The 25,134-nt window shown below is 40.4% G+C and overlaps 1 protein-coding gene across 5 annotated transcripts; it reads right to left on the reverse strand.

Annotated features, from left to right (window-relative positions):
- Nucleotides 1–121: 121 nt before the first annotated feature.
- On the reverse strand, nt 122–24,687 carry PUS7 (pseudouridine synthase 7). 5 transcript variants are annotated; one of them, XM_054209976.1, is made up of 18 exons: nt 24,567–24,687; nt 23,214–23,358; nt 22,719–22,797; nt 21,653–22,128; nt 19,644–19,740; nt 19,428–19,529; nt 18,369–18,513; nt 13,981–14,092; nt 12,584–12,661; nt 10,000–10,128; nt 9,640–9,765; nt 9,256–9,317; nt 8,681–8,841; nt 7,683–7,809; nt 7,061–7,162; nt 3,150–3,279; nt 1,937–2,028; nt 122–1,148 (listed from the first exon to the last, which is right to left on the reverse strand). In XM_054209976.1, exons 4-18 carry the CDS (start codon nt 22,015–22,017, stop codon nt 1,012–1,014), a joined length of 1,965 nt encoding a protein of 654 aa, XP_054065951.1. In that variant the 5' UTR covers nt 22,018–22,128; nt 22,719–22,797; nt 23,214–23,358; nt 24,567–24,687; the 3' UTR covers nt 122–1,011. The 5 variants fall into 5 exon arrangements, with proteins under 5 accessions (XP_054065951.1, XP_054065941.1, XP_054065977.1 ...); XM_054209966.1 differs by lacking the exon at nt 24,567–24,687 and adding an exon at nt 23,873–24,047; XM_054210002.1 differs by lacking the exon at nt 24,567–24,687 and adding an exon at nt 23,873–24,046 and having other exon boundaries at nt 19,656–19,740.
- Between the last annotated feature and the right edge of the window lie 447 nt (nt 24,688–25,134).

Raw genomic sequence — 25,134 nt, forward strand, 5'->3', positions numbered from 1 at the left:
CACGGCCCGTCGCTGTTCCTCCGCCTGCAGCGCGCGTGCGCCGGGCCGGCACCGGCCGCTGGGATCCGCCGGCCCCTCACACCGCCCCGGGCGGCCGGCGGCTCGCCTTAGGCAACGCTGGCCTGGGCCGGGCGAGCAGCAGATTCTGTGCGGAAACCGCAGTCCCGCTGGTTGAGGAGCCTCCAGCGCTTGGTGCCGCTCGGGCCGCCGCTTCAGCCGAGGTACTTCACGGGCGGGAGGAGGCTTCCAGACACCGCGGCATCCCACAGCTTCTGCTGACAGGATTTTAGCAACGCAAGCTTTTTATTTGGTTTGGAAACAGGCTGAAGAGTGCCTTTTGAGAACCGTTTTACAATATATTTTTTGCTGACAGCAATGGATACATGAAATGTGTAAAGGAAGTAGTTACTGATAAACGCTTAGGCTTTCAGGTTAATTTATTGTTAGTACCCATTCTTTGGTACATGTGTTAGTAAAGCAAAAGTCTTTTCTCAATAAAAAGATGAACTAATTAAAACAGCTGTACATCTTTACAGCCCATAGAAAGCCTTGCTAACAGCATCAGCGCAAGCGGTACCAGCAAACCCTCCTGCAATACAAGTGTTCAATAATACCTTAAATTTCGTTGTAATTCATTTTCCTAAGCTGCAATTTAATGTATTTGAAGGGACTTCAAGGTGTGCTGAACTCACAAAAACATTCAGTGCTTGCCGCCCCCAGAAAAAAGGAAGGTAAACATTCTTCCAGGTCTGAAATTATTACAAGCCCATTTCTTAAAGATGCAACCATGTTACAGCCCAAGCAACTTATTCATTAAAAAGCACCAGTCACTAAGATCTATATTATATTTCAGTCACCATCTTGCAAATGACTACTGAAGTTAAATGCTAGCACTAATAAAAACTTAAAAAAATACAAATCTCTTACTACCAATCTTTAAAGATTTGTACAGAACATGTAAATATGAAAACACTTTACATATGTTAAAATCAAATCATTTTTGCAGTTTGTTCAGCGTAACCAGGTAGTATTCAGTTGTGTCTGGTTTTTTATGCTTGTGTCCATTTTCAAAACTTCTCGAATCGCCATGGTAGCATAAGTGGATGGGGGAAGGGAGAACTCCATCTTTAGTGCCCTGAATTTACCATCTATCATAAAGCGTAAGAGGAGACACAAAGCAAAAAAAAAAAAAAAAAAAAAAAAAGCTGTTAAGGGCAGTAAGTAATGCTTATTCTGGATGCTATTTAAACTGGACTAAAATTTTCCATGACCAACCCTTCCCAACCCATAAAACAAAACCACCATCACCACCCTCCCATTTGCAATCCATTTATCCATTTTATAAATTTTATAAATCTTATAATTTATATTTAATTTTATAAAGCAACTTCTTTTTAACATTTTCTCTCAGCAGGGAAGTGGTGTTTTGGGGGTTTTCTTTCAAAACCAAGCCAAACTTATGGTTTTTCAAAATGGAATTCCTAGTCTCCCTTCACTTTTTGTGGAAGGTAGAGTCAAAAGACGTTGTGACTAGAGTTTTAAAAAAAACCAATCCATTGAATTCTGTTAAGAATTTGAGTAGTCCCTTATGTTCAGCACAAATAATACATGCTCAAGCACACAGACAAGTGTGGCTTAATTCTATCTTCATGAATACCTGCTTCATGCACGTTTATTGCTAAGCATTTACTCGATTTTACAGATGTCTATAAGAAAATGTAACTGTCAATACAGACTGCTGGCAGAATTGCTGGCACTCTTGAGAAATAAGGGTCCTTAATTAGACAGCTAACTTTGGATATCTTTAATACAATTGCTTAACAGTCTAGTTAAATGAAAGCTCTTCCTTAAAAGACCTTTCAATATGTGTCGGTTCAAAGCAATAGACAGACCAAACTTCTATTTTGCAAACATCAGCAGAAAAATCCTTCCTTACCTGTAGGAAGAACTGGTAATGGTTTTCCTTCCAGCTTATCCAAATCCGTAGTAAATAACGGGATTCTGGGATCATCATATGCAACAACCTCCCTTTATAATGTAGATAAGATTTTTTAATTATTATTTTTAGTTATTTAGAATAAAAATTATATATTACTATTTTCTATAAATTGTTATTTTTTTTTATAATATTATTTACTATTACTATGCCCATTTGGCAGTTACAACTGAAACGGAATTGATTTTCTAATAAAATAAGGTAAGGCGGCATTTATGGTGCAATAACCGATAAAGCTTTATGTAGAAGACTCAGCTCTGTTTGATCCAAGATTATATAAAAAAAAAAAAAGTAAGTAAGTGAGAAGTTGCTTTGTGTAACTCATCTGCTTTCTCTAATGGTCTGTCAGGATTTCCAGCTATACAAGAAGTATAGTTTATGAAATTATGGGAAGAACAGCGTCAACTTTAAGAATATTTGGGGGGGTGAGGGGCCTTCATTTTGAAAGGGCTTAATTACATATTCTACTTTCTGCCAGTCACTGAACAGAAATTCCATATGTAATGACAAGGCTGAAAAAGTAACTGGGAAGCAGATAAGCTTTAAACCATTGCTAAATAAAATGAAGTGTAAACATTTGTATTTTTTGTCTCCCTCTTAAATCCTCTATATTTTTTTCTATGCATCAGTGATGAAGTCCTGCCTATTTGTACAGGACACAGTTGCACATTTGTACATTTAAACACCTGTTTAAAAGGTATTTATTCAGTTGCCATATGACAACTAGATTGTATCTCTAACAACAGTGATTTAGTAGGTTTAAGTGATACAAATCTTACTGATTGACAGATAGGTAATTGGAGAGCAACTTTCTCACAGCAAGACTAAAAAAAAAACCTGTTTTTAATATTATCTATCATGGTTTCAACTTAATTATCTGTGAAGTGTACGGGCAAGCCCTTGCAAGGAGTGGAACAACTAGGCAGATGTCTTGACACTCTTACATCACAGAACCAGAGGACCAAGGAAGAAATAAGGCTACGGTTCAACTGCAAAAAAAAACCACGAGGGAAATGCAGAGAGATTCCTCCCTCCCTATGCTTCAGTCTACACGTATGTCCCGTGGGTCAATCTAATGGTTCTCGTACTTAGTCATCCCACATATACTCTGTGCTGTCAATTCAAGTATAATTTCCTTGATCCTCCTACTTACCAATTGACATTCTGAGGTCGAATGATAATCTTTCTGTAGGCTCCAGAAAGTGAATAATCTCTGATCTTATGCCTCATGTTGTTGATATCGAGATTGTCAGCTACTAGCATTTCCTTGTAGGCCTCGCCAACTGCAAGAGAGGAAAATACTTATTAGGAGAGCACATAGTGCAGCCTATTGAAACAGCCCGTTTTCATGGATCATTCATTCCCTTATATTTACTAGTTTGCAGCATATATGGGATAAATGTTACACAGAAGTTTAAATTACTTATTATGAATCTTATTAAAAAAATGTTTGCTACTACAACCTGATCAGTAGAGGCAGTAACCAAGAAAAAAATCTTAACAAACCAAAATTTCAGCTGAAAACAAAATTTACAAAATATTTTATTGGCATTTCATTGGCATCTCATACATGCTTTCCAGTTATCTGAGTTCACAAGACTAATATCAGGTATATGGAGGAAAAATACAACGGGTCAGACTACCCATTGCTCTATTTTTGAAAAAGCAGCAGAGTGAAATGAGTGAAGGGAGCCCTCTGAAGAAATTAGCCAGGACCTTTAAGTACACCACCAACAGGAGTAGTAATTCTATTACAGTCTTGTTTCCTTAAATAAGGGTGTGTGCATGCACACCTGGGGAAGAGAGGGAAGGCAATGGAAATACAAGAATATACTGCAGCTAAAATGCTGTCTGGCACCTTTGATTTCTAGTGCATAAACTTCATGCAGTTGGAAATTTTAAACAGGTGTAAGTTAGGCTTACTGTGGGCAAATCCCAGTATAAGTACACTGAATGTAAAAAATAGCAGCTTTTCTTTCCAATCTTTTAACTCAAAGTGATTCAGTGCCACCCCTCTTCAAAAACAGATCTTTACCTTCCAAGAGTTTCAGAGATGGGTGATAAATGGGATCCCAGCTCTGGGACTTAGCTCTGACAGGCAGAGAGTTTCAAGAGACCTGACTGGCCTTTTAAGGACAGCCATGTACAACAGCAGTTCAACCAAATGTTGAGGAAAACAAGCGTGTCTATTGGGAGACTGGTTTGGCTAAGTAGGGAACTCATGCCTAAGCTCATATGTAGGTAAAAGCTAGGGATGGCTACAAAGGAGGAGCACACAAACATTGTCTAGGCACGTAGGGATGATGGTGTTAGGAAAGCCAAAGCTCAGCTATGGTTGAAATCAGCAACAGACATCAAGAGCAACAAGAGTCAAAACTGCAACATCAGGAATAAAAGAATACGAGAAGTAAAGCCTGCTGCTAAATGGGGCAGCTGGTCTAGAGACGGGCCTCCTTTGCCTCAGTCTTGACCAGCAAGGTCTCCCAGGGCAAGTCCTTCTCAGGAAAGAGAGGGACTACCAGTAGTGGAAGAAGATACAGGAAGAGAAAGCAGGGTCATGTCATGGTAAGGCTTTTCTCTACCATCTCTGAAAAATTGTGGAGATCTGGGAAGGTCCCAGGTGACTGCAGAAAACCAAGTGTAGCACCCGTCTTCAGAAAGGGCAAGAAGGATGATCTAGAGAATTACAGAACAGTCAGGCTCACTTTGGTCCCTAGGAAAAAACCTGGAGCTAATCCTCCTGGAATATGTTTCTGGGCACACTATGAAAACAATAGCGAGCACGGTTTTACCAAAGGGGGAAAAAGGAAAAGAAACAAAAAGCCCACCAACCTTACTGCCTACTGTGATGCAGTTATTACATCTGTGGATGAGGAGAGAGCAGTGACTATTGCCTACCTTGCCTTTAGCAAGGCTGTTGATGTGTTCCCACAGCATCCTTGTATCCAAGGTTAGAACATTACAGTGGGTGGACCGCTAGATGGGTAAAGAACTGTCTGGCTCGTTGTCTCAAAGGGTAGTCATTACTGGTTTGAGCTCCACCTAGAAGCTCATTGCAAGCTGTCCTGGTTTGAGGTAAAACAGAATGAACTTTCTGTTCAGTAATTTTATTTCTTAGCTAGGCCTCTTCTCACTCTCTGAAATTAACAGCATGTTGTGTCTAAAACGGTTCACTCAGAGTGATAAGACAATTTGTGCTAGGAAGGGTACGCAAGAGGCTCTTGCTTATACTTATTGCTATAACAACCAAGGTCAGCTTATTTCGTCATTTGCCCCGTTGGAGGGTCAGAAGCGGAAAAGTGTAGAGGGGTCCCACCTGCAGGGAGGAGCAGACAGGACAGGTGACCCAAAATTGACCGACAGGGGTATTCCATCCCATCTGCCCCATCCTCAGCATAAAAGCTGAGGGATCAAAGGGTCAACTGCTCTTCTTTCAATGGTTGACGTCCAAGGAGGACCCTGTCTGTTCATCTGCCTTTGATCCCGATCCGTGGGTTCCTGACTCCAGCTCTGGAATCCAGTTCCCACCCGTCACTGAGTCCAGTCTGGGACTTCTCCAGTGCCTGCCGGTGACGTCATCCTGGGAGCTTAATATGGTTCTGTATATACTGTATCCATTTCACTATTTTCCATTTTATTATTAATATTTCATTGAAGTAGTTTAGTTTCTTCTAAACTCGTAAATCTCTTTATCTCTCCTCCTCCCCTCTGTGTACGAGAGGCTGGGGGCGGCGGGGGGAAGCATCTGTCGCCAGCCATTGGCCAATTTGGCAAAAACCGCGACACAAGCAGAGTTCCTCAAGGAACTGGGATGTGTCCTGTTAAATACATTTATCAGCATAAGTGGATGAGCTGGAATTCATCCCAACAAGCTTGTGGATGAAATCAAGCTAGGGTGGCAGCTGATATGCCCAAAGGCAGGACTGCTATTCAGAGGGACCTCGGCAGGCTAGAAGAATGGGCCAAGAAGAACCTCATGAAATTCAGCAGAGACAAAGTCCTGTACCTGAGAGTAATTACCTCTAATGGTACAGGCTAGGGAGCAACTCTGCTGACAGTCACCTGGGACTCCCAGTGGAAAGGAGAATTAACGGAGTGCCTTGGCAGCAACAAAAGCTAATAGCAACAGAAGCTTAGTCAGAAGCTACTCCAAGAAAAACAATTACTGCCCTTTGCTGGGCATTCATAAGACTGCACTTGGAATAGCGTGTCCAGTACAAAGCGATGCTGATAAACTTGAATGAGTCCAATGGAGGACAACCCCAATGGCCAGGGCTTGTAGAACATGCCCTGTGAGGAGAGTCTGAGAGAACGGGACTTTTTTAGCTTAGAGAAGACTTAGAGGAGAACTTAGAGACTCTTTGTTCTTGAAAGTTTCAGACCTGACAGGACAAAGCCTTGAGCAAGCTGACTTGAATAAAGCACTAACCTTGCTTTGACCAAAGGTTGGACCAGATGGCCTTCTGAGGTCCTGTCCAACCAAAATGATTCTACAACTCTATTCCTTTATAATAACATCATGTTGCATGCAGATAATTATAGACCACTCAGCCTATTCCATTAAAAACAATTTACATCCAATGCACTTGACATACAGGAGATGAAAGATATGTTGTTGGTTTTTTTGTTTTTGTTTTTTTTTTTTTAAATATTTGTTTTGCTCAATATTTAAACAAACGGATCTTTTTCCTAACTTCAGGTGTTTGCTTGGGTTCCAAGTTCTAGAAGTTTGGTTTGTTTTCTAATTTAAAAATTAAATGCATACACTTTTCAACTAACATTTCACCCTTTTTTTCCCCTTGTGCCTCAGTAAAAAATTTCTTGCTTTGGAAAAGCTACTAACTAAAAATAAATCTGAAACAGATTTATGCTAAATGAAACAAACTACAATGCAGACTATTATTATCACAATGGGAGAGGCTGACAGCAATGTATCAGAGCTCTGAAATAGTGCATTTTTTTAATGGTCACCAAGGTTGCATAGATCTAATCTTCCTTTTAAGAACAGGATTAAAGCAGACTTACATTTTCAGACTGAGTACGTCAGTTATCAGTCAGACTTACTTTTATGCTTTGGATAAATAACATCAAATCCAGGCAATGGCATCACTACATCGTGGATAGTGTAGTTATCAACATCTCCTTCTTCGATATGAACAGCAGTGGCTACAATCAGGACAGAAAATGAAGAGTTACCAGCATGGATGCCTGTGACAGTTAACATTAGCTAAATTTAAAATTAACCACTTGATTCTCAGCCCAGGTAAATGCCAGAGCAAATCCAAGTGAAGAAAGTTTTAACTGAGGGGAGTCTCTGCTTTACAAGATACTAATGCAAACAAAAACTTCTGTGGTTAAAACATTCATCACATACTTCCATAGTCCTCCATAGCTCATCTAGGTTTGAGTTCACTTTTGAGAACAATCAGTCCTTCACAGTCTCTCTTCCCTATCCAGCTATTTGGAAAAACAAGCAAACTAACAGGCCATGGAAGCATATTATGTAACTTCCCATTCCTTGTAAAATTTGACTAAAACTGGCCAATGGATTCAGAAATCACTGAACCAAAATGGGTGAGAGGGAAAAGAGAACACATATACAGTATCACATAAACAGATATGTGCTTTGTTTTCCTAGGAATCTGAACTACAGAGCCCGGCCGGCTTTTTGTTTGTCTGATTTTACCTCCTTTAAGTGTGAGATCTCCTGGTACAGCTCTAAGCCCGTATTCCTCTATTCTCTTGCTCACCATATTATTCCACACATAACTCTGGTAGCTATGAATATACATTAAACGATTATTTCTTGGTATCTAGAAGTAAATAAAAAAAAAAGTGAAACATTATAAAGTTGTATTTTTAGTTTTTTCTCTGAATCATAACCAAAAAGGCATATATTTGAAATGTTACCTACTCTAGCAAAAGACTAACACAATTTCTTGGTATACAGATTTGGGTTTAGTTCATTATTTGGGAAAAAGGTACGTGAAGAAATAGTGCTTTTATATGTTTGAAATATGCACAAAAAAAAAAAATCCTGTGCTTAAATTAAAAAAAAGCTTTTTTAAATTTTTTTCTTCATTCAACAGCTCAAACACATGGGGCTATTACAAAACACTAAATTCACGCTCAGCCTCACGAAATCTTAAGTAAACTCTGCAGATGTGAAAGCACAGTATTATGCTAATTATCTTCTTCACAAACAAGAAATTATTCCTCAGCTCCTACAATAGGCCCAGTAGTTTGCTGGTGATGAGGTATTTTCTCCGAAGACTTGATCTTGATTACAGTACTTGAAAATGACAGCAAACCCACCACCTCTATGCCAAGCTGACTCATTAGCACACTATCAGCTTGATTCATACTTTTAAAGCAAGAGAAAAACTGTGATAATGAACTTTTGCACAATTCTCAGATCTGTCTTATACATGGTTACTAAGTATAACTGTATTGCTTCCAGCGTACCAGAGACTGTTGTATAAATCGGAAAGCTCATTATGCATACATTAATTACAGATGTCATCAGTTACCATGCAGCACTACTTCAAGCAAAAAGGCTGGATAAACGTAAAGATTTTACACATAACCTTCTACTCATCAAGTATCTATGAGTCTATTCCAAATTCATCATGACACCATCAAAAGAGCGTTTATTCAAATACCCCACACCACTTTTACACTCACTATGCCGAATGCAGAGATTATGTTCTTCATTCCATACTTTAAGAGTCCGCGTAGAAGCTGTCCTTCCACGCACCTTTTTACAGGTAGTTTCTTGAGGGCTGCTGCTGGATCTTTAGTCTTTGCCCATTCTTCTCTGCATTTTACTAAGTATCCCTTTTCAGCTAGAACAAGGATGCAAAATAAAAATATTTTAACTACACATGAAAAAAACATCCATCTTGCCCTTTGTTAGAACAGTTGAAAAATTCAAGTTTAGTCATGGTAATTACACAGATTAGCAGAATGACAGAATAGTGGAAGGCTCCACGTGGAATCTGAGCAGGCTTGTGTGTAAGTATTCCATCTCTTTCCACTCCTGCTGCAAGAAACTGCACAGCAAGGACAGAGAAGCAGAAAGGCAGAGAGTCTGAGGACTGCTTGTCCATTGCTAAACTGGCTCAAGTTTTACATATGCAAAGCTGTCCTCACAAAACATCCTTTCAGATTAAAAGAATCTAAAAGTGTTTTTCCTGAACATACGATTCTTGGGGGAGGAAGAGACAGAAACCCTTAATGTATCGTTTTTCAGCCCTTACCTCCTGGTCGTGGTTTTAATATCAAATCCATTACTTCATTCCAATTGTTCTGTAGAATAGCTCTAAGATTCAAACAGGGAAGTGTATTAAGAACTGACTAAATACATTTTAAGGAGATTTAGCCAACTTATATAAAAAAAAAAAAAGAAGTATAAGTGTTTAGATTTATGCAATATTAGAAGTAGTGGTATTATGCAAGATACCTGTTGAAGCCAGGCCTGAAACAAGTTCTTTCTTGAATCTAAAATTAAAGCTGGCACATGCAATATGCTAGAAAAAAGTTCCCCAAAATACCTTAGAAGTTATAGAGGGATAAAAATAAAATAAAATAAAATAAAACAAAACAATAATAAAAGAAGGGGGGGGGATGAAAGCAAAACATACCTCCCAATTTGATATGTAGGAACAGCTGTGGTTCCAAATCTTTGCATTCCGTAGTAATTAATGAATCCAATTTCTCTGAGGGAGTGCATTGCTTGCTCTATCTGGTCATCAGTTCCTGTTATGTTTCTAGCATTAAAAAAAAAGTTATAGATATATTATTAAGAGCTTACACTATTTTGTGATCCCCATAATAAAGCTCAACATCAACATTACATATCACATATCAAATTCAACAGAGTCCTGCCAATAGAAGGACTTTTCTTCTTTTTCCTAACACAAGATGCACTGATGTGTCTTATCTATTTAAAGAAAAAAAAAAACAAAAATCTAACAGAACTTCTAAATGCATACTAACATTACCTGAGAACAACAGTGAAATGGTTTCCTTGCAGTTCTCCTAATTTCAGTGGATGGTTCTTGTAACTGAAATTTCCTAATTTGAAGTTCATCAAACATTTATTCAAATGAGCAAGTCTTTGTGCAGTGATTCTAAAAAGAAATAGACAACAGTGACCAACCTGTGCTTAGAAAAGTAGATAATTACATAAATACAGAAATGCCGGCACTTCAAAACAAAATGCAGTGAGTCCAGTTTCCCCAATTTTCTACTGTTGCCTCTTCAAAGTAGTTTAACGAATAGCTAAAAGAAAAGAACTGGTAATTCTTAAGGCTACTCATACAAGAGAAAATTTATACCGTAACAAAGACTGTTAGTTCTGTCTTTTCACGCCTGTGTTACAGCATGCACTCAAAAAAAGTATGTTGCAATATCGATGTATACTGTATCCCACAAGCTGAATTCTGCTTTATTTGAGTAACTACACCATGAATACCCTCCAGTTAGCACAATCATGAACTCAGAGTTAAGTAATTAGCCACTGGGTAAGCTTAGTGCAGATGAAGTCCAATCTGTCGCTGATATCTGCCATTTTTGTCGCTAGTACTTCTGGAAGCACACCCTGTTCTCTGCATCGCTGAGCTGCTCTTTGACACTTCTGCTAAAATTTATCCCAGGGTGGACAAGCTTATCAAGTAGCACGGCCAGCGTACTCGGCTCAGTGTGGGCTGATAAATGGTAATGCCTCCTCTCCTGCACCATCCTCCTCCAAGGCTGCGCAGGGGAGCCAGGTACTGTGTCACTACTGAATAGGCACCGCAAATCAGTAAGTTCCCCCCCAATCAATGCTTACAACACACCAAAGCTCTTGCACACAACGTTAAATGTGATCACACTAAAAGTAAACGGAGCAGCACCTGAGATGGCTACACCACAAGTTTGGTTAATGATCATCACTTTGCAAACCTGCCCTGCAGCAGTGAGAACCTGGGGCTTCTCACAATTCACAAATTAATAATTGCTTTTATATATGCAAACGTATGCACACGCAAACCACTAGGAGGAAAGATATGAACAATTAAGTAGTGAACACCCTCCTTTTAACAAGGATTTTATCAAATTTCTGGCTCTCAAACCTTGGAATTCCTCACTTGAGTAGCGTGGTTTTCGAAGAGTTGTAAATAGTAGTCCAGGCAGAATATTCCAGCTAGCTAAACAGATATGGTGATATATAACTTCGAGGCATCCATCATTCTCAGTTACAGATGTGACACTAATTTCAGGTGCCCAGAAACCATGTAATTATCTTGGAATATGACAAAATAAATTTATTTTCTCTTAGAAGGTGACTTAAGGGAATAGCTTAAGGCAGGAAAAATTCCTCATCATTTTTTGCCCCTTCTGGCTACTCACAGATGAGGAACGGCAGTGGTTATGGTTAGCCTTCTTGGGAGCTGTTCAGAGAGTTCAGTTTGAGAAAGAAAATAGGATTCCAGCTGGAGGAAGGCGGAAACTAAAGTCAGGAAGGAAACAGGGCATAATTTTCACTGTGTTATTCTGTTTTTCTGCTGTTGCACAGCAGCCATGCAGCATAAGAGCACATAGGCAATTTGTCGCCCTGCTTCAGCCAAATGCATGTATCCAGCCTATGATTCAGAGCACCACTGACTAAAAATACTAGCAATCACCATGAAATAAAAAAGGATTATAGCATCTTCATTAAGATCAGGACCATTTGTGTCACATTGTCATGGTTTTGGCCGGATTGGCCAATCAGAACAACAGATGGCCCTCCCCCCCCTTCTCCTCAGAGAGGAGTGGAAGAGATAAGGAGATTTACGAGTTTAGAAAAAGAACAGAACTACTTTAATGAAAATAATAATAAATAAGAAAATAGTAAATAATAATAGAATAGAATAATAAAAATTAAAGAAAAAAGTATACAATAGATACAAAACTGTATCCAGCTCCCAGGATGACGATCGCGTCATCAGCAGACACAGGGAAAGTCCCAGACTGGAGTCAGCGACAGACAGGAGCTGAATTCCAGAACTGGAGTCAGGAATGCTTGGATTGCGATCAAAGGCAGACGAACAGACAGGGTCCTCCTCAGACGTCGGCCATTGAAGAAAAAGCGAGCCAGAGCAGCCTTGCCCCTTTGATCCCTCAGCTTTTATACTGAGCGTGATGCACATGGGATGGAATACCCTGTTGGTCAGTTTTGGGTCTCCTGTCCCGTCTGCTCCTCCCTGCAGGTGGGACCCCTCTACGCTTCTCCGCTTCCGACCCTCTAACGGGGCAAGCAGCGAAGTGAGCTGCCCTTGGTTGTTATAGCAATAAGGATAAGCAAGAGCCTCTGTGCACACCATTCCTTGGTATAACCAGGTCTTATCACTCAGAGTGAACAGTTTCTGAACAATACGCTCTTAATTTCAGACTTCAGTCAGTTAGAAGAGGCCCAGCTAAAAAGTAAAATTACAAATCAGAAAATTGGTTCTGTTTTACCTCAAACCAGGACACACATGCACTCTGAGTCATCAAGGTATTTAGCGAGATATTCAAGCTATCACAGTAGGAGCGCAAATACTCCAGTATACTTTCACTTACCTAAGAACAGCGATCTCTTGAACCGTTATAGCCCTTTTATCTTTAGTTCCCATGTAGGAAAATATGTTTGGCTTCACTCTTAAAAGCAGCAGAAACAGATATTATGTATATTAAAATAGCCATAGGTCAAACATAATCATCAGCATAATTATGTAGAATTATTAATCTTCTCTATTACAAATAGAAAATATAAATATATTCCCCAGAACTACCCTACAATTTGACATGTGACATCTTCTAATCTCATCTATAAGTAATTCTATGTAGACAGATTCATTTTTACCACAGCTGTGCTTTCAGAATATAAGCTTTGAAGTACTTCTTTACACGCATCCACTCAATGCACAAACATGCAACCACTAGTTTCACTAAAAAAAAAAAAAAAAACCACATCTATTTCTTCCTTAAACTTCAAATAACATGTCCGTTTGAATACCATGCATGCACACTATGTGAGAATATGAGAAGATAATTTGAAATTTGATCCTTTTCTTTCCTTGAGAGGAAAATTTCCTTTCCACTTTGTACTCTACAACCTGTGTTACACAGGGAATATTGCCAGTTATTCCAGCTACGGGCACTAGGGGGTAGCAGGATTGTCATTACATACGTTTTTCTGCCAAACTGTTCTCTCCACCATTCTGTTCTCAAATACAAATACTAGTAGTATACTGGTTAGAGTCTAGATTACAAACATTTACTTTTGGACAGGAAGGGGGAAGGGAAAAGGAGGGGAGAAGTGGGTAAGTTTCTCTACAAGTAAATCACTGAAGTGACCCAATTTTAAAATAGTCCTTCCTCTGCAATTCACTGTGTTCACATCACGCCTTTGGCAAATCTTTTTGTTGCTGCACTTGATGGAGTGAAAAGAACTAAGCCTGTGTTGCCATGGAGAGATTAATACATGGAACAACAGTTTATCAACTGTAACTGCTTAAGAACTGATCAGCATATTATCACAACAATATCTGACAGGTTCATAACATACTTGCATATATTCACACGCTGGGAGAAAACTGGTTTTTAATTCAGGTTACGCACATCGAGGCTTTGAGCTGCCAAGCCTTTCTCAGATCAGTCAACATCAATTGTGGACCTTTTTCCATTGAAGTAGTAGAGTACAGTCTTTTAAATTTCTTGGGATCATTTTGTTGCATTCTCGCCTCCTTCCAAAACTTACAAGTTTAAAACCTGATATTCTAAAATAACTTACTTTTTAAAAAACAAACAAACAGACAAAAAAAACCCACACCGCAAAACCACACACCGGCTAGAAATTAGGCAATAGTAATTACTCGTGTTGCTCTTACATAATTCTGAAGCATAACATTTACAGCAACATGAAACACGTCGGGGGAGGACTGCACGCTAGCCAGGCTGGCAGAACACAGCCTTACCTTAAAAATTTGGACAGGACATTAATGGCATCCATAGTATCCTTGTTCTCCTTGTACAGTACGAAGTGGCAGTAACTTCCCCTAGATTTTGGCCAAGAGTGTTTTCTTGGATCTTTAAAAACAAAAGGTTAAAAATCCGTAAAGTGTAAGTTTTTAAAATTCAAATAACTTTGCCATTGCAGCTACATTTAAAACAAATATGCAAGAGTCAATTTCTGCTAATTTTCCTCTGCTTTAAAAAAAAAGTGAATTACTGACAGGAAAAGCTGCAAAGTACATTGAAAATTCTGTCACCTAGAAAATCTTGAATGAAACAGCAACAGTTCTTTTGTCATGAAATTATCTAAAAATATACCCTAATTGTTCAACTGACATATTACCTGATTGGATTTCTCAAAAACATTATAATTATGCTGACTTTCAGCAATAAAAGCCACTCAGCATTTCACCTAGTGCCATCTGTAATAACAGATGAGGACCACTGGAGCCCTGTTTGTGGAAAGACTACAATTATTATTATTATTATTTATAGTACTAACATATTCTTAATTTCTGTAGGATTTTTTCTGTGTGTCATGCAAAAGCATGGGCTGTATCTCCACAAAGAAGTAAAAAAATAAAGTATACTAAAAAAAAAGTATACTCACAAAAAATTAGTATAAGGTGAAGTTTTTTAAAAGTCCTACGGGGGCAGGGGAGAGATCTGGCACAACAGAGACATTAACAAATCACTCCAGCCAGATACCGTGCAGCGTTTAGAGAAGGCCAGAGGGCGAGATAACTCCATCTCCTGCAGACTAACAACTGATTTACAATTCTGTACAATTATTCGGCATTTTTCTGGAGAGGGAAGAAAACTGTCAATGCATTTGTCAAGCTTCTGTTGCACACAAAAGCCTCCGGAAGTAAGACTTTCCTTTTATGATCATTCTCTGTTGATGGCACTACAGGGAAGGGGGACTGAGTCTACACAGGTTTAGCAACAGATTTTGAGGTGCTTTGTTCATCAATTCTTTGTTTTGTAAGAACAAAGCTAAGGATTTGTTTTGTTTTAAATAAGAAGTCCCTCATCTCTTGGCAGCCACCAAGCAGACGTTCCTGGTTTTGTACAAAAAAAGGTTTAAGCGTCTTTCGTAACAGCAAAAGCTAACTGAAAAAGCCAGCCCTATTCCAGTACATAAACGCCAATGCAGGAAGGAAGTTCTTGGGAAATTTTGCTCTTTTTCTTCACGTTAGTTTAATAAAGCCCACATATCCCCCACAGACAGCAAACGTTTAACTTTCAGGAAAGTTTCTGGTAAAAGAGAATTCTTCTTACTTTTTTTGAGAAGCTGCCATCCATACACACACTTCCGCAAAAACAATTTTGGATGTTACAGTATAAAATACTAAACACTTAGTTTTTAGTCACTTAAAAATTACAGCAATACTTGACCTGTACCATCAGTTTCTAAGCAAAGCCCCTGCTATGGAGTTTCCTAGGACCTAAACTGAGCGGTATGGTCCAAAGCCTGTTAGAAGACCTCAAGCTCCTGCTGGTCTCCCTTCTGAGCCACCACTGCTCTTAAACACAGTCAATGAAACTCTGAATAAAGCTTGAAGAGCAAGGTCCTTCATTACGAACTCCGTAATTAGAAGGCAAGAGAGGAAGACGGAGCGTGATAGACAAGGAAAGTCTTCTCCAGCTGGAATCGTTCTTTAAATTTAACTAATTCATCTTGCACACAGTAATTTCAACACCCTTCACAAAGTGAGACGCAATCTGGGCTAGACTAAAAAGGACTCTATAGATACTATATATACCAACGGGCTCCTCATGCTTTGGGCATCACAGCCATGTGCCTATTCCTCACCCAATACTTCAAACTATTCAACTGTGTAGATGGACCAGAGGGACAGTTTGCAGTCCTTACTGCTATGTTTCAGAGTCAGGTTACATTTTTGACAGTAAAATCGTATTTCCAAGCCCCTTTTCCAAACCTTTTGCTACAACTCAAGGGCTGGAAGCCCTTTTTTAATACCAGGATGTATGAGATATACTTTTAAAGTTGTCTAAATACAGATAGTGGTGTCTGAAATACAAGGCTGAAGGACAAAGACCTGGCTTAATGAAATCAATGGAAAAATTACCATAGATGTCAAACAGTATTGTCAAAACTGGTAATTCACATCATTTATTACAGACAGGCTTCCTCTGCACTGAATGACTACTGCCTATACTGCACTAAGAAAAAGAGGCAGCACAAGCCCAATTCTTGGTTCTTTCAGGGAATTTTAAGCATTACTTATGTGTAGGGTTTTTTAAAGAATTAATTGTCACTAGTTTGGCCAGTTGTTTCGCTATTTAGGAGGTCATAATGGTTGGCATTTCATTTTGTTAGCATGAAATGTCAACATCTCTTACCTGTTGCAGTTCTGACCTCTGTCCCAATGCATAGCATAAAGAGCACAAGAGAGTAGCATTTAATTTTTAGACTGTCGAAGGGTTTTTAGAGGTGAACATGCAGGTTTATGGTTATGGGATTGTTTATGCTTTAGGGAGCATCCAACAGTTAGGTGGTGGATGACAGCAATTTAGACAGTTATGCAATGGAATCGTGCAGAGGCAAACAGTGAACATATGGAAAGCTTCAATTGGAGATGCAACAAACTTCATTTGTGGACAACGATGAAACAGCAGTTTACTGACAATTTAGTAAGGCGGTATTTTAAGTATTTTGGGTGTAAACTTACTATAGACAGAAAGCACCTTCTAATTTCAGATTTTAGGATTTGGTAACCTTTTACGTTATCAACAAAAGTCATCAGGTATCACAGCTAATATTCAAATATTCTACACTTTGAGATGTTTCTTGCCTGGGGAACCCACTCAGGACTAAGATGTGTTCATGGCTATATAAATACGAAAGAAAAATATAATCCTGACTCTTGCACTCTTAAATCCGACATTCATAAGCATTTACACACACTCACTGAAGCTGCACACGTTTCCACCAACGTGCACAGGTGTTTGTAGAACCACAATTTAGTAATCCAGGTTTAAATACATGGTGCTGCCCTGCATCACAAGATGGTGCTCCAGATAATGTTTGAATCCTAGAGACACATAACTAAGTTCTTTTCAGCATATTTCAAATACTTAAATTCTTTTACACAGTATCTCTTAAATCAGACTGGTCAGCTTAATAACAACCACTTGACTGTAACAATGGTTAAAGAATAGAAGCAGCAGAAGACAAAGGTGGAGGTAAAACCATTACAAACCAACAGAAGACAAAACTGGCTGAGGAGAATTTTGTGCTGGTAAGTATACATACTCCATGCATAAAGCATGCAAACATACAAGTTTTCTGAACATGGTTAAACAAGATACATAACACATTATAACTGTACCAATAAAAGTACAACATTCCCATATTTGCTTAGAACAAACCTTAAAAAATAATAAATAAATTGAATGTGGAGATAGTGCTATTTCCAATTTTATGTTATCTCCTTATCCTTTCTCCATCTCCTTCATCTTTAAAGGAATAAAAGGGCTAGGTTTACATATTGTCATTTGTAGTAGGATGAAGTGTCATAGGAAAGCAATCAGTTTAAGCCAAACCAAACCTTAATACCTTTCTTAAATGTGCAACATTCTGCATGTAGACAATCCTCTACTTACAGTAGCTACTGTAGTAGCTACTTAGAGTAGCAACAAGTTTGTAGTAACATTAAAAAACGTAGACCAAATCTGTATTTGGCAAGATTAAGGTGGATAATACTTCATTTTGAAAATTCTTCATTACTTTGATTATTCCAGAATAGTAACTGTGATTTATAATGAATAAAGACAAATTTCTGCAAATATAAATAGCTTTGGAAGCAGAAGCAGCCTTTAAGATCATGGCAAATATATTATGTTTATACAAATCTATAACTCTGAGAAGAAAAAAGGTGCTTGTCTCTGTTCAAGTCATTGAGAATTTTGTCATGGATTCTCAAACAGCCAAGATTACACTGACTGTCAATGTAATGTATGCATTTCAGCTCTTACTTCCACAATGCACACATCCAGGTAAGTTCGTGAAAGCTAAGTTCAAACAATACTGACAATAAAGTCCCTATTTTGCCTATACCCACTGAATAGCAAAAGATCCTCTCCCTTCTAACATGTTTCTGTTTGATGAATGATTTGAAAAAAAAAAAAAACCCAAGTAGTAATTTAAATTAGGTACTCCTGTGTTCCTAGTAGTTTTAGATGCACAGCATCAGTTGCAAAGAAGAAAAAGCAAAGCCAGACTACATTAGGAGGTAAGCTCTACCTGAAGTACTTACTAACGATTTTTATTTTGGGGATAATTTCAGCATTTACTTTACCCAACTGCTGTGACACTGAAACTCACTTGCCAGTGCTTTTTTCCCAGCAGCATGATAAGCAATAATGTATTTTTTTCCATCTCGATCTTCTGTTTTAGTCTCCAGTCCAGGAAACAAGGACTTCACAGCCTGATGGATAACTGTTCTTTTTTCTTTGGTGTCTTCAATTACCTGTGTTAATACACGCACATGCAGAAACCAAATAAAGCAACACTAAAGGGGAGGGATTTTCTCAGAGTTAAATTTTGCAGGCTTAAAGAAAACCTACCAAATCACACTAAAGTAACAAATAGGTATACTTTTAAAAGTCTGGCCTACTCATTAAAATTAGCTTGAAAAACAATAAAGAACTCTGCTATAAATCCCAGACTGAACACTCATAAAAGACAATTCTCAAGATTTATTTTTCTCTTCTGTGCCTACTAAGATTTCCCCTTCTACTGAAAACTCTAGCAAAACTAAGTTTTTCTATATGCATTAAAGGAAAAAAAAGGCTAGATAAGATTATTTAATGTGTGAATGCTTATTTGAAATTACCAGATTTAATCCTACTCATCTCTTTGTCCCAAATTTAGCTCAACAGTTATTCTTCTAATATACAGAATATTTTGATGTTTAAAAATACCAAGTTTTAATTTCATTTTGTACCTTCTTATTTTTCTTGTTACAGAAGAGCATATTTATCTTCTTTTCTATTAAATCACTAAACACTGACCTTGAAAATACTCCTTCATCAGGATGGATGTTTTATTTAATCCTTCTTATATAATTATCCTATAAATTACTACTAGACAGAAAACAAAATTACTGCAAGAAAATTTTAACATGACAGAAATTAAGATGTGTATGTGAATTCATGTGTACAGTACCACTGAAATCAAAATGGCAACTCACGGTCATGAATTTTGAGTGTATCTGTAAGGCTTTACAGAATTGAACACTAAACGAAACATTCTGGTATTACCCGCTGCATCATGCTCAAACTGCTCTTACACCTTACGTGCACAAGAAAACACATACCTTCTACTCACTCACTCTCTCATCCTCCTCCCTCCCCCGAACTTCATATCATTTAATAATTTTACCTCTATGGCAACACTAGTTTCCTTATTCTTAAGAAGCTGGAGCTCCTCTAAACGCTGCTTGTCTTCATCTGACAAAACTGTAAACGTTTCTTCTGATGGGTCCTAATACATATTTGAGGGGGTGGAAAAGACAGAACAAGCAATAACCCTCATGGAACAACTTTCAGCTTTTTTAATGTTTTTGCTTAAGGAGCATAGCCATTACCAAATCTTTACCTCAAAATTTACCTCATCATCCACTGGAACAGAAAAGTCATCTAAATGGCTCACACGTCCATCTTTGCCTATTTCATGAACAACAAAGTCCGAGTATCTGATAGGAAGAAACACCCATTAAAATTGTAATAAAAAAAATAGAAATCCCAAATCACATAAAGTCCTTTCCCACGAAGCTGTTTCTTATCAGAATTCATTCAGGAATTCTGAATTCAATTAATTTAATTCACGTAAAAAACCCGCCAACCATGAGAAAGCTGTACCTGTTCTCACCCCTCAGAAGGATACCATGAGAACACAGAAGGAAGCCTGTCATATCTAAACACAGCAGACTTCTTTGCAGATAACCAAACACCTGCTGTAGTTATACTGAGTCATTTTCTCACTAGCTTGCAAAGATTAGTAATGCGTATCCTCAATCCCAGTCATTACTGACAATTAAGAATCTACTGCTTTGCTACGAGGTGAACACAAATACATTAACTCTGTCACTTCAAATAACCTGCAGAATGAAGTGCCTGTGAATCACTCTTTAAGGAAAGGGGACAAATTCAGCTCTGTTACATACATTCAGTTACAGAGAACACCTTTCAAGTAAACAGTTATTCTGCATATTCTGTGATAGCAATGAAGAATTCGACTGTGACGCTTTTGATCAAGTCATTATGTCCAATAATAAAAACACCCTGACCTTAACAGAACACAGACAGTCTATGTTGCAATTGCTAAATGATTTTTAAGTAGCATCCACTTGTAAAAGAAAAAAAAAAAAAGAAAAAAAAATTGTAGTCTATGAATGTTGAAAGATGAAGGAAACTTCACCAAAACTTTCTATTGCGGTTCCCCCAAGCCCCTGTTTGCCATACATCATATTGGTAGAACACCTTCCTGAGCAGCGTTGTGTCCTCTCTCTTATTATCTGTAGCTGTCTAGACACGCTAGTGGCTGCCACCACCAAACACCAGGAGTAAATTAATGACAGGTGTTATAAAATAGGATCAAAGAAAAACCATGAGCCCACGAATGTTTCTACCTCCCAGCTACCTCTGGCCACCTCGGCTCAAAACTGGCAGATTTCCCAGAAGGAGGTCCAGCACAGACTGTGTTCCCCAGTAAAGGATTATGGCAGCTGCTTAATGCTGCATATAAGGATTAAATACATACATAATATGTACTTAATATCACTTTTTTTTTCCTATTATGTACATAATATCACTTTATTATGTAAAACGATCTATAGGTGAAGCCAGTACTTAAAAACAGGGACAATTTGGTGTGTAAACGAAGCATCCTTAACTGCTTTGGTAAGTCAGGGCAACAACGACTCTCACTTCAGTGAGTTTTTGTATTTGGCTTCTGTTTTATTCAGAGATGTTATTTAATTAAAAAAAAACCTAGAAGTTTCATTAAAAAAAGCTACTAAAACCCAAACATCTTATTAAATACATAGTGTAAAATTCCACATCCTGGGTTATAACATTTCCTTTTATGTTTTGTAAATGACATTACAACCGATCAGACTATAATTTAAAGCCTAATGAACCATCTGACAATAAACACGTTTAAAGACATTAGCACAAAAAATTCAGGGAAAGGAAAAGGAGAACCAAAGAGGAATGGTTTCGATACCATTCTCCAGCGCATCTTGTATTACCACTGAAGAGCAGTACAAAAGATGGATGTACTGCATAAGGTTTTAAGCTGTATGCTGCTGCCAGACAGAAAGACGAACGGCCAAAGGTCAGGGTAATCATGTATTTCTACCCATACACAGCTTCTTTCTTCAGAGCTCCATTTGACAGGAAAGAAGAGGAAAAATAAAAGCAAAACACAACAACCTATTAAAGTCCCAAATTAAACCGTTCTTTCAGTCTCAGCACTAGGAAAAGAAAGTCATGAACCTCCCAAGTGGCTGCACATAATCCAGTTGCATCCTCGAGTCAGAAAACCAAAACGGAGAACTGCTTAACACAAGGAATTAATATATACATAACAAGATAAAGAATTACCTCTCTTTTAAGATTCCAGAAAACCCTTTATGAGAGCTAACGAACTTAGTTATGCCAACATCGCTTTCTGTCAGTCCATGCTTCATCATGTCTGCAAAGCTCTCTGGATCTCCATCTTCATCACTGTCGTCTAGTTCCTCGTCTTCCTGCTCCTCACTTTCCTCATGGGGGATTATTTCTTTTTTCGTGTCCTCAAGCAGAGATTTGTCAGGTTGTTCTGTTACAGTCTCAATGCTCTGCCCAGAGTCGTTCCCTGTCTCTGACTTCTCTGAGGTCTTCTGTCTTTTAATTTCATCTGCATTAGCCACATCATCCTCAGAGTGAGGACGTTTCAAGGATAGACTATTCATTTCTACAGTTTCCATGTTTAAGGCACAGTGTAGGATAGAAAGCCCTGAGGAACAAGAATGGCTTACTTCCCGTCTGCTTAAGAGCAGTATCAATACATAGTCTCTTCACTCCAAGGACTCTGTGCCCTGCAACAGTTCAGGAAAACCATGTAACTTTCTGCATTTTAAAGTTCAACATCAAGTAAAGATTTTTGTATAGGTAGAAACAATATGTATTTGGGAAGAGAGAAGGGAGTTATTAAGGGGACTTAATACCCACCCAAGGCGGCATGCATGTTAGGCTACAGAAGAGCAGGATTCAATACTACACCAAACATTTACCACCATCATCACTCTTGCCAACTCTTACCACAGCTGCATTCAGCCCTGTGCACACAGGCTCTACTGTCGATAGCTATTTAGTGTATAAGAAACTTTTTGTTCCCAAGCCTTCTGTTAAACATGACCACTCTCGACTATTCCTTGTTCTACCAAGATTCCGACTTGCAAGGATTGAGAGCAGATGGTTCAATTCCCCCGAACCTGAAATCTCATCTCTTCCTTTTGTACCTTCATCTTTTCTAACACATACAAGCCCACACAAGACTCAAAGCGGCAGCAATTCAGACCAAAAGATAAGAGGGATGAGATAACAAAATCATTGAATGAGTGTGACAAACAAAACAACAAAAATTTCAGGAAGGGAAACGATCTCCAAGAACAACACGAGTACTCACGCTGGCGGAGCAGAGCTCTGACTCTTCCCTGGCAACTTGAGCTGCAACCTTTGTGTCAGCAGAACCAGTACCTTCAGATCTGAAAAACAGAGGAAAACTAACTCTTTGAGAAAGTTTTAGGCAAAAAAAAAAAACTTGCTATGAAAACATCTGATCATTACAGAAACAGGCCACCTCTGAACCCAGGCCTCAGCAGTTGTATAAGAGCAGGCACAACTGCTTTAGAAACACTTGAAATGTTTTGCTCAAACAAAGAACTGAAAGCGGACGCTAGAAAAAAGAATGGACAGAAGGGAAATAAGGAGACACTTACAAAAAAAGTGTATGTGATGCCTGAAGAGTGACATAACACATGCAGAAGAAAGAGAACAATTAGCAAATTAATGTACCTTCAAGCAGAAAGCACCAATTTCAGTTTGCCCTCAAATAAAAATGAAAGTACATAAAATCCTTCTTTAAAAAGAAAAAAAATCATAGGCAAGAGAAGCAATTTACCAGCATTTCCAGATTCTTCTGTGTTCTCAAATTTACAGAGCGTGGGTTATAAAGCACTGTTGTGGAAAAGGCCTCTAGACAGCTTGTGAATGTTTTCACATGGCGAACAGAACACCACACGGCACAGCAAAAGCCTCTAAGACACCTGACAAAGAAGGTAACAAGACAAGTCTCGTGTTTCTAAAATAAAATACTTTTAAAATAAAATGTAATACTTAGTTACTCAATGACCCAAACTGTTAGAATAATTCAATGTTGGCTACAAATACTCCAAAGTTGCCAGACAGGGCCTATTCTCACAGCAGAGGAATGACTCACATACAACAAAGTACTATCCTGTGCCAAATGGTGGCCATCACCTGGAAAAATTTCTGCAAGATAATTACTTGACAGAGCAAGCTGAAGTGAGTGGGGCACACACTGTCTCACTTGTGCAGAATTGTGAAAGGTGCCTCTTATTTTTTTGACAGCTGCTCAACCATCTTGGTCCTTTTACTAGCAAACAGGTGTTTCCATAAAAGCCAAAATCTGCATAAACAGCAACCCTGCAGCAATTTAAACAGAGACCATCTTTTAGCAGAGACTGGATTTACTTCTTCAAATAAAGGGCTTGATTCTTCCCAGCAAGAAATGCTGCGTGATTACTTCTGGCGAGGTACCTGTCAGGCAGGCACACAGGCTACTTCCTACTTAGAAGAATAAATAAAAGAGCAGGAGCACGGGTAAGAAGCTGGTTTCTCATGAGACGAGGTAGATCGGATTACGAAGGCGACCGAGGAGAGGGCACGATGATACAGCAGCGCCCGAAGGCAGCCCCCCCGGCCGGGGGCAGGAGGCAGCGGGGAACCCGCCCGGGAGCGGGGAGCCTCTGCCGGCCGTGGGGCCCGGGAAGGCGGCAGCGGCTCGGCCCCTACGCGGCGATGTCGGGCCGGGCAGCCGCGGCAAGCAGCGCTCCGGGAGGGCCGGGTCGGGGCAGCGGCGGCGGATCCCGCGGCCCGGCTCTGCCGCTGCCAGCCCCGAGGCTGCCCGGGGCAGGGCGAGAGGGGCTGGGGCAGGCGGGAGGACGGGGAAGGGCGGGAGAAAAGGGCTGCCCCTGGGGTTCCGGCACCACGCGGCCGCCGCCAGAGCCCCGCAGCGGGCCGGGGAAAGCCCGGCGCAAGCGTGGGGGAAAGTTGCGCTAAGGCCGAGCCCGCCCCCCCGGCCGCCCGGGCTGGGAGCGGGAGCTGGGAGCCGGCCCCACCGCGGAGGCCGCGGCTCCCACCCGCCGAGGAGCTCGGGGCGGCCGCGGCTGCCGGGGGAGGGCGCGCCTCCGCCCGCCGCCAGGCAGGAGCCGGGGAGGGGGGTGCCACTTACCCGCACGCCGGCACGGGAGGACGGGCCAGGCGCCAGCGCCGCGGGGAAGGAGGCGGAGACGGCGGCGGGAGCGAGCGGCGCGGGCCCGCCCCGGCTCCGCGTGTGCGGAGGCGGCCTCCTGCCTGCGCCCGCCCCCGGCCGGCCCCGCCGCCGCAGGGGCCCGGCCCAGCGCGGCCCGGCCGGCGGGCAGCTCTCCAGACCGACCGGCCGCCGCGGCCATCTGCCGGTGGCAGCGCCTCCGCGCCCCGGCCCTACCCCTACCCTCGCAGGGCCGCTGCTTTGCGGTGCGGGGCTCGGCCGCGCCTCCCTGGAGGGAAAACCGGCGAAGAGACCCCGGCTCTGCCCGCCGGGTTGGGTCCTAAGGTGGAAGGAGAGAAGTGCTATTAGCAGGGCGCCTTAGCGACGGCGTAATCGTGTTTTATTAAAGAGTTCTGCAGGCCGGGCCAGGCGCAGGAGGGTGCGGGAGCGGCGGCCCCGGCTGGTTCCAGCGAGGGCGAGGTGGGTGCCGGAGGGGCGGAGGCGGCGGTACCCACGCACCCACCCACCCAGGGGCTGCTCCGGAATCCCG

The sequence above is a fragment of the Rissa tridactyla genome, chromosome 1 (assembly GCF_028500815.1).
Source record: "Rissa tridactyla isolate bRisTri1 chromosome 1, bRisTri1.patW.cur.20221130, whole genome shotgun sequence".
Taxonomy (NCBI): domain Eukaryota; kingdom Metazoa; phylum Chordata; class Aves; order Charadriiformes; family Laridae; genus Rissa; species Rissa tridactyla.